The sequence below is a fragment of the Humulus lupulus genome, chromosome 1 (genome assembly GCF_963169125.1).
Source record: "Humulus lupulus chromosome 1, drHumLupu1.1, whole genome shotgun sequence".
NCBI classification, from domain to species: Eukaryota; Viridiplantae; Streptophyta; class Magnoliopsida; order Rosales; family Cannabaceae; genus Humulus; species Humulus lupulus.
The window spans coordinates 97599556-97610228 of NC_084793.1; the positions used below are offsets into that span (position 1 = coordinate 97599556).

The 10673-nt window shown below is 37.3% G+C and overlaps 1 protein-coding gene across 1 annotated transcript; it reads right to left on the bottom strand.

Moving 5' to 3' along the window:
* Window positions 1–258: 258 nt before the first annotated feature.
* Window positions 259–3599, bottom strand: LOC133814780 (uncharacterized). Its single transcript, XM_062247700.1, has 2 exons — window positions 2715–3599; window positions 259–1012 (listed from the first exon to the last, which is right to left on the bottom strand). The coding sequence occupies exons 1-2, from the start codon at window positions 2814–2816 to the stop codon at window positions 569–571; spliced, it is 546 nt and encodes a 181-aa protein (XP_062103684.1). The 5' UTR covers window positions 2817–3599; the 3' UTR covers window positions 259–568.
* Window positions 3600–10673: the final 7074 nt, after the last annotated feature.

Below are 10673 nucleotides of genomic sequence, written 5' to 3' on the forward strand. Positions count from 1 at the left end.
AGTCTTTATTCTGTGAGCCATTATAACTTGCTATACATGTGAGCCAATATAAAATCTCAAGGAAATGTTGAAACAGAAGACCACTTGAGATAAACATTCATAAAATCACAATATGTTAGATGAGTAATAAGATTGGTACTAAAAAGTTAAAAATCATATTCTTATTGTAGAATTATTGATTAAATGTCGAATCATGAGTAATATGAACCAGGCAGAAGATAAAAAATATTATAAAACTACTGTGAGATGGATAAGAATAGAAAAGATAAAGGTGAGTAAACCAAGAAAGATGAACAAGAAAAATGGATAATATTTTATATAAACAAACAACATAATACATTTCTAGAAAGATTACAACAGAACCATTGATAACCAACATACATAGAAACTGAGCAACTGGACTCACCGACTTAGCACAAAAGCATAAACTAGAACCCCTATTAATATGAAATTAAAGCAAACCTAGAATAAAAAGCAATCTTTTAAGGACATAATAAAATAAAACATAAATAATAACAAGTAAATTCAATGATAGATTACTCCTTAAAGACTCTGACCACAACTAAGCCTATTTAGAATTCTTATTATTGAAGTCCACCCTAGCTGATTTGGAAGCAACCGTAAGAGAGTCTTTCTCTGGAGTGGTAGATGAGATAACCTTTGACACTTTAGTTACTGGTTGAATGGTTCCAACCATTGGTCGTTTACCAGCAACTTTGGATTCTTTAGCTAGCTGAAGGAGAGGTGTGTTAGTCAGAATCTCAGTGTCGGGAAGAGAAATGGATGGTTGGTGGGGCATAATCTCAGTGTCGGGAATAGAAATGGATGGTTGATGGGGCATAATCTCAGTGATAGTAGTAGAAGGTGGAGAAAGTGAAACCCCTTGAGCAGTTGGTGGCATACTTCTGCCAGAGGGCATTGATGATACAGAAACAACTCTATAAGAAAGATACCAATCATTTGGTGCCCGTAATGCAACAGTATAGTGACAAGTGTCTTGTTCTCCTTTGTCCTGTAAATCATTATAAACATCACAGCTAAAGACTGTATGTCCTATAAGACCACAGTAGAAACAGAAGTCAATGAGATTTTCATATTGAAAATCAACCTCAAATGATGATCCATTAGTACCGAAAGCAAGAGTCATTCCTCTAAGTAAAGGATGTGTGACATCAAGCAACACACGAATACGCATAAAATGACCCCAATTATTACTAAGGGAGACCCTATCAACATCCAAAAACTGCCCAATTTCATTCCCAAAAAATTTTGCAGTTAATTCGTTCATACCTCTAAAAGGGACCCTAAGTACTCGAATCCAAAATGGAGAAAATTTAAAAGAAGCAGGGTCAATGGATTGCAAACCATCTGTTTGTTGAAACAGAAGAAGTGCTTGATCAAAATTCCATGGTGATCCCGCTTCCACTTTGCGAAGATCAATTTCACGATCAAAGTGAAACAAAAACAGATCATCTGGAAGATCTAGGATACGGAGTCAATCTTGTAAGGCCTGATTGGTTCATGATTTTAAAAGAGCAATTTTAAAAATTGTGATTCTGATATGAAAATCTGAATTTAGTGACTGAAAATATATTTGTGAAAATGTGATTGGTTCATTATCTTTAAACTGTTTTTAATTTTAAAAAAACTGAATCAGTGATTGGTAGAAAAATCTGAAAACATAACAATATGAGAATATGTGATTGTTTAAGTTGAAAACTATTTTAATATAATAATAGTACATTACAATGAGCTTTTCGTTTTTTTAATTAATATTACAATTTATAAAATTAACTAAAGTAATAATACTTTAAAAAATTATAGAATAATTATATCAAACACTTTTTTTAAGTGCAAGAGATTTTGGTAATGTACTATTATGATGGATTTTGGTAAAGAATTTCACAAAATTGAGAAAATGAGCAATTCTCGTTGTCAGTTTTCTTAACAAATTTTGGATACATATTTGAATTTAATTTTTAAAAACAGTTTACTAATCAAATATGATGATGGTCCCACCAATTTCAAGTATTCAAAATTATAAAATTGTATCCTGGTTGGATACCAATCAAGGTCGTAATCGCCACACTCGAAGCATTTCATTCTTAACAACAGACTTGATAATCTGTTTCTTTGTAAGAGGCTTTCCCACTAAACATAAATTGACATGCATAGTAACATATTCATCTTCAGAGGAAATTATCTGGTGGACCTGCAATTCCTTCTCAGATCGGGAAGTATCAACATGAGAGGATGAGAAAGCCATGACCAGCAACCACATACAGAAGACTAGATTTGGATTATAAGAAACCGGAGCAGAAATCGAAAAACAAGAAAGTATGATCAGATGGACTTAGACAAGAAAGAATGATCCATGGAGTATTTATAAGGAAAAGAAACATGTAGAACAGAGATCGTGGCCCATTATCATCCAATACTCCGCAAGAGATGAGAGACACGATTATAATACATGTGGTAATGGAAGCTGAAAGTCAAAAATATTCAATGAACGAGAAAATCGTGTGGAAATGGAAACTACCACAATTCTGAAAAAATAAAAATACTTCTAGTATTAACACAGTTGAACCAAGAGAACGGAAAATATCCAATAACGTTACCTAATAAAAACTTACAATAACCAATAGCCATTCAAAAACCAATAACTGAGACAGATCGGCCAGAAAACCAGAAATTAAATAATCATATATACTTACCTGAAAATCAAAAGGGAAAGACGTGGTGAAAGGATGAGGATCCATAATCCCCACATCCTCCTGAAGTCTGTCTTTTACTTTCACCAAATCCAAACAAAGCATATGACTACAACGAACAACTACAATTCTATTCTAAAACAACCAAACATAGTATAGTCACACACTGCTCGCTCCACAACTCACTCCGCCACAGATCACAACCAACTCACAATAAGGGTCTGTTGTAACCTCCTTCTCCCTTACTTTTGTTTTTTGTCTTTTGGATTTTGTGTTTTTCTAAATTCCATTTCCATTACCACTTTGTTATTACATATCACAATTTTTTCTTACATATTAAAACAAAAATCTGATTAAAATTAAAAAAATCAAAATCCCTAAACTTTTTTTCCCTTTCCTTCTTTCTTTCGATTATTCCTCCCCCTTTTCTTCTTCTTCTTCTTCTCATACGATCCAACTTTGTGGCTTTGAGGTTCAGATCCGACAGGGGACTTCGTGACTTTGGGCCAACTAAACGTGAAGCAACAAATTGCAGCGGAGAGCCAGATAGACAATGACTCACGGCTGAAAAACCAATCATGTGTTCCAAACCCTTCACCCTTCACCAATACCCAGATCTCAACCATTCATCCAAACCCAGACCTCGCGTTGATGGTTCAATTTTTTCAGTAAAAAGTTTTAAAGAAAAATTTGATGTTTTGTAAAAAAAATTGAACAACCAAAATATATTAACTGCATCAACTAAAAACATAATTATGAAAAGTGTAACATTAACCAAAAAAAACTATTAGCCAACATCAACCCAACAAAAATAATATCAATCAATCTCGATTGATGGCGTTTCAGTCATCTTCAACCACCAACCAAGTCAGTTCGATCCGGTTTGAGTCTTCGTCCTATGCCATTTATTCATTCTTAAGTCTTAACCATATTCTTAAACAACTTTAATTTTGATTTACCATCTTAACTAATTATGAGTAAATTTATTATTATATGAATTATCAAATATAGACATATAACAAAAATTATAGGACATTCCTAATAGCATGTTTCTATACGAATGTAATGCATGCTAGTTGCATATTGTGTGGGATATGAATGGCATGTTATAATACATGACAAAATATTAAACATTTTAATCACATTCAAACATTTATAATAAGTAAATAAAAGTGGGTATGGTAACTTTTGGGTATTTCTAAAAAACATTACAACACTTGCGAAAAATACATGAAAATGTAACCTAAACTAACTAAGGCTAGATTAAGAACACTTTGATCTCGAACCTTGAGATGTAGTCTTGTTGAGTCAATGCCACCCTTTTCCATATTCATTTTGAATTATACAACTTTCTAATTATTTTAAACAAACTTTGGGTTTTAACACGCAAAAGTTTCGAAGGCCCTATTTGAGTTTGGGTGATTTAATTCAAAAATATAATTAAAAATTTTAATTTTAATAAATTAAAATTCAAGAGTATTTTAATTTTGGATATTTTAATTAAAACAATTTTAACTATGGAAGATAACAATTAAAACATTTTTAATTATGGAAAATAATAGCATTATTTCAATTAAAGAAATTTCCAAATTAAAACCATTGTTGCACCCTAATTTTAGCTCGAGTCATCCACTCAGTTCGGGTACAGCTGGCAAATAAATATATGAAGAAATAACCAAGGAAATGATATATGTTGCTTATCCACGTAAGCAACTCCGGTTTCACATGGGCACGTGTGTTGTTAGGTGTCCTGGGTTTAACCCAAGCTACAAACATGAAGGTTGTGAAGCATGAGCACGTAATATTCAAACAGTTTTCGAAGTACGAGCTGGGAGAAGTACCCAGCTCGTGGTATCTCTGGTATATTGCGTACCCGCGGATCCCCCAAGACTCGACTATTTTTATATGATTATTTATGACCAATCTGTCATATTTAATGTCCTAGATATTAGGAGAACATTTACTTTATGATCAAATCATATCCCATTATAAATGGGAAATATATGTATTAAATGTAATAAATATGTAAATCTATGATTGACTCACGTAGTTACCCAAGCCTATCCATGGAATTTCTCTATAAATACTAAGAATATTGGACAGGAAAATGGACGATTATTCTGTAATACTGAAACTCTGCCAAAATAGAGAGAGAAACAGCAATAATATAGACTCATGGACTAGGTGGATTTTAACCACTTAACCACGTAAAAGATTTGTGTGCTTATGAGTTCATTTCATCTTTCGTTACAGTTTATTACTAAGCACTAATCAACCTTATTATTTCTTTATACACTGTTGGCGAAAAACCACGTCAACAGTTTGGTGCTTTCATTGAGAGGGAAATTAGTGCTTTCATCAAAATCCCAATCAAATCTCATCATGGTGCTCACTCGCTCAATGCACAACAATAGATAGAACAGGCTGGTGGGCAAGAGGCCCATCATACCGCTGTTTCAAATGAGCATGGCCCTGAAGTCCAGCAACGTCCGGGAAAGCAACCGGCGGGTCACGGCGATACTGGGAGTTCTATGTCATTGCCACCAAATCCAAACCCAGACTACTTAACTGCAGTTGAGTTGGAAAATATGCAGTTAAGAAGCCATCTTGCTAAGGCAAACAGGCAAATTGATGAGGTTTTGGCTCGGTTACCCCCTCTTGCAATCGACGTTAATGTCAGAAAGAAGCAAAGTGGGTCTCATAAGCCCACAGGAATAACTGACCCAAACCAAGTCAGTCAATCAAAACTGCCACCCCAAGTTCTGTGCCTACAGCGCGAGATCGCCAAAATGCTCAACCTAGTGGCCCTCATAGGGGTCATTAGCACGCTAGTCCATCGGTTAGAACCGCAACCCTAAGTTCGGTGCCTCCTTCACAAGCACCTATGAATGTCCATGGCAACCAACGAGGAGGAGCTGGGATAGGCTCACGGAGGCAAAATGTTCCAACAAACCCTCCTACGTCACGATCGGATCGCCAGGCGCAAAGATCTAGGAATAATGGGACAGAACAAAGGTGGGCTAATTTAGTTCGTCCTGATGGGACAAGGATTGCCTTGCCAGTTAGGCATCCCCCGTCACCCATAAGACATCCAACGCCACCTCTTCCTACACGGGACATTCCTACTTATGGATACGACATGAGAAATCCTCCTTCGTCTGCCCATACCTATGTCCCACGAACACGTGTCCAAAATCTAGATCCTCGGCCTCAACCGCAAGCTGTAAGCTTCGCAAATGGAAGTTATTGGACTGAAAGTCGTTGAAGTGGTATGTCTGAGGGTGATCTAAGAAATCATCTAAGTTTGGCACAAAGCCCTTGATACGATCCCCAGCCTGATCTGCATGATCGCCTGAATTCGAAGAGAAGAAATTCAGCTCGAGATGAGGGTGTTGGTTATACTCGTCAAGAGGGAGGTCCTTCCAAAGTACATGATAATGGGAATGCCCACAAAACCAAGCTCGAGCTTGGAGGGATAACAACCCGTCAAACGCATATGATAGGATGGGATCTATTGAACAGCCCCAAAATAACCTAGGGACCAGGGACCAAACCCTCAAGAGGCTAGCTCAGATGGAAGAGCAAATGAAGAAGCTCCTATTTGGAAAAGATAAAGATGATTGTGACTCAGAGGATGAGCTTGAGCTTGAGCTTCAAATATTGCGGCGACCACATATCCGGTGGGCTTCAGAATGCCACATTTGTCAAAGTTTGACGGAGATGGGGATCCGTCTGATCACCTTTGGATGTTTAACACCATGATGATGGCCCACAACGTCGGACTCGATCTAAGGTGCATTTTATTCCCCCCAACTCTGATGGACCCAAAACGGGTATGTTTAAAAATTTATATATCGCAAGCGCACGAATCGTCCATATAGAATAGTGATCGTGTAAGCAAGGATGTCGAACCCAAATGAGTTGTCTAAAATCGAAAATGAAACTATTTTAAATCAAAAATAATAAATTCTAACCTAGTTCCAAAGATTGATAAGTTTCAATATCATGAACATAAAATAAAAGATTGAAAAATAAAGCTCTTTAAGATAATGAAAATAAACCAATAATGAGTTGAAAATAAGTGTTAAAAGAAAAGATTATTAAGATACTAGAATCCACAAAATGTAAGTTTAATAATATTTATTAGTATATTGATTCCCAAGTTTTAGTGATAGTTAAAATAATTTAAACTATCATTTTCCAAAAAAAAGATTTATAATTTTAAGCACAATTTTCTTATAAAAAGATAGGATTTTTCTTCACTTTTCAAAATTATAATTTCAAAGCATTTAGTGTAAATCAATCTAATGAAATAACAAATAAATCAATGAACATTATTTATAAGGCAAAACATAATATTTTTGTTCTAAGCATGGATGTGTACAATTTAATGACACATCTTACACAAAGAATATTATGTTTATGCACTAATGAAGAACAAAGTGTAAAAATGTTCTAACAATCTAAAATACAAGATATTTAAGATGAAAGAAATATATGAAGAAGAAAAATCCATAGACTTTGTTGTATTACAAGGGAAATCAACATACAACATAAATATTACCTAGTTACAAGTTGCTTCATCATGATCTTAATAATCTTATGAAAAAGATTAGAAGCACATAACTAGAATAGAAATTACAAAATAAAAGACATACATACTTGCAAAATGCTCTTGAAAAACCCAAATGGAAGATAGAATAGTAGATAGAAAATGAGAGAAAAAGATGGTAACCAAAACATTAAGCACCCCAAAATGGTCTTCAAAACCCTTATTTATAGCCAAAATGAGATTATTAAAATAATCAATTTAAATTAAGTAAATTGATTAAATTAATAATAATATGGTAAATAGGGGTAAAATGTAGGAGTGATGATGATTTTGGGGTAAAAAGTGGCATTTTGAGCCTAGGGGACAATTGGTACACTTAGGCATTTTTAGGCTAAAAAAATGACAAAATGCAACATTTAGGCTGCAGGTGGCAGGCGGCCTTGTGGGCTGAGGACAAGCTGGGCTAGGCTGGTGGCAGGTGGCCCAAAAGCTGGTTCGTACGGCTTCTAGGTGACTTGTTGCTTGCTGCTTTGGAGGCAGATTGAAGGCAGGCGTTGGGAGGCTTGACAGGCGAGAGGAGCAAGGGCAGGGGACATTGGGCCAGCCATGCGGTTTGGAGGGAATGGGCCCAGATTGGGCCTGAAATGGGGCAGAGGCCCGTGATGTTATATGTGGAGAAATGCTTGGAATGAAGGCTGGAGGGATGTGGCGTGGCAGGCGCTGAGTCTCGGCTGCAGGGAGTGCACAGTGACGTGGCTGGGCATTAGTGTATATAAGCTGAAGGTGGAAGTGCACAGGAGGCTGGGCTGGGTACAGGCGGGCTGGGCCTAGATGGTGAGGCTAAGTAAATGGCCAGGCAAGGAGATGGAAGAGGCAGTGGGCCTGGCGGGCTGAATGGAGCAAATGGCCTTGTGCCAATTTTTCTAATTCCTTTTCACAAAAGCCACTCTTCTATCTTCCTTTTTCCCAAAACTATAATATAATTCCTACAAGATAAAAATAAATTAAATAACAATCAAATATTTTCAAATATAAATAAATCATATTAATTATTTTAAAAATATTGATTATAACTTAATTTAATATAGCATTTAAGTTCACAAGAATTACATTTTTACTTCTAACTGAACAATACAAATTTCAAATAATTAAATTACAACATATTATAATAAAATATCTATAAAAACATATAAAAATCTATAAAACTACACTAAGACTAATAAATTAAAAATTACATAAAAACTTAATAAGTTAATTAAAAACTTAAGAACTAAGCAACAATTAGCATATAAAATATGGTAAAATAACTCTATTTTGTAGAGTTATCAAACTCTGATTGGGCCAGCCACGCAGTGGTTTAAACAGTACAAGAGGCATTCAATTAGCTCGTGGAAGAAGTTTTCTGCTGATTTCAAGAGCGCATTTAGGGCTTCCCAGACAGCTCGGGTTAAGGCTAGTTCATTAGCTAATGTAAAGTAGAAACCTGGCGAATCTTTGAAGGCATATCTAAGTAGGTTTGCCAATGTTGTTGCACGAGCTAAAGATGTCGACGGCAGTTCCAAGCTCATGGCAATGAGGACGGGAATCCTTGTTGGAGGCGACCTATGGCAGGAATTACAGAGAAAGGGAGTTAATAGTGTGGACAAGTTCTTGGCACGAGATTAAAGATGGGTTAACCTGGAAGAGGTGCGAGCTTCTGTCGCACGAACCAGCCAAATCCCTGTCCAGCCCGTTGGAGTGGTAACGGATGTTGTAGCTACGACTCAAACTGTTATGTAGAATAACCAAGGGGGAAATAACAAGAGGAAGGGAAATGGTGGAGACAACCAGAGCGGAACAAAGAAAATTAAGTCTTGGGAGAAATTCAAACCTCTTTACGCAACCTATAGCGACCTCACGGATACTAGAGAGCGCATCTTCCTAGCAAATTCTACTCGCCTCCCATGGAAGAAGCCATAACCACTGAGAAACCAAAGAGCGAAGAGAGATCCTTCAAATTTCTGCCGATTTCACAATGATATCGGTCATAACACTAATGACTGTAGACATCTGAAGGATGAGATCGAGACCCTTATCAGGGTAGGACCTTTGGCCCAATATGCCTTAAATCAAGAGGTCCCTAGTCAACCTGCTGGACAAAACCCTTCGTCAGCTCATGAATCTCCAATGAATCAAGTCAAAGTTCAAGTGAATCAGGACAACCCTCCTCCGATAATACGGGGAGATAAAGCCACCATTTTGGGAGGACCCCATCTGGCAGGCACGAGCAGAGGTGCCCACAAGAGGTACATTAACTAACTAAAATCCCATAACGGAGTGGAGTTCGTCCCAGAACAACAGTTATCAAAACAACAATGATTGGAAAAACAACCAATCATTTTTACAGAAGAAGATGCTAGCCATGTCCAGTTCCCACATAACGATCCTTTGGTCATAACCATTCAACTTGCCAACCGAAGAGTACGGAAGACACTAGTAGATAACGGGAGTTCTATGAATCTACTTTTTAGATCCACCTTGGAAAAAATGGGGTTGTCTGTAACAGAACTGAAGGCGACCTCAATGATTCTGTACGGATTTTCTGGCGAGGGAGCAGCAGCCATCGAGACAATCGAGTTAGTGGTAACATTGGGAGAAGGCTTGTGAACTGTCTCCAAGTTACTCGAGTTCGTTGTGATCGACTGTCCAGTTGCATACAATGCAATTTTGGGCTGACCTGCGTTGATGGTATTTGAAGCCATAACCTCTATCCGCCACCTATCAATCAAGTTCCCCTCAGCTGCGGGGATATGCACCGTCAGAGATGAACAACTCCCTGTCAGGGAATGCTATAGCATTTCTATGAAGGGAAAATCACAACCCGGGAAGCAAGCTATGGCCATAAGTGACGGAGGTGGGGAGTCTCAGGAAGTGGAAGACACTTGTGGGACGGAAGAACCTCAAGAAGCAAAGGATAGCGACGTCGTCCCACATGATGATATTGACCCATGAATGGGCAAGGATAGGTCAGAGCTCCAGGCCATTGAGGAGATCGAGGAAGTAAGTATAGACCCCAAAGAAGCTTCAAGAGTTGTTAAGATTGGGAAAATCTTGATGATTAAAGGAAGAAGGAGCTGATCAATTTCTTACAAAAGAATCTGAACGTCTTCGCCTGGTCACATGAATACATGGTGGGAATAAGCCCGAGTGTAATCATGCACACTCTAAACTTGGACAAGAACGTGCCTGCAAAAACTCAAAAATAGAGACGTCTGGGAACAGTCCAAGCTGAAGCACTGAAGGAAGAAGTAGCTCAACTGTTAAAGTGCGGGTTTATTCGTGAAGCAAAGTACTCGATCTGGGTTGCCAATCTCGTGCTGGTCCCAAAACCAAACGGGAAATGGAGAACCTGCATCGATTTCTCCGACCTG

Coding starts and splice junctions, on each gene's coding strand:
- LOC133814780 (XM_062247700.1), bottom strand. CDS start 2,816: ATGCTTTGTTTGGATTTGGTGAAAGTAAAAGACAGACTTCAGGAGGAT. Junction 1,013..2,714: donor CTTTCCCTTTTGATTTTCAG/GTAAGTATATAT, acceptor AATGATTTACAG/GACAAAGGAGAACAAGACAC.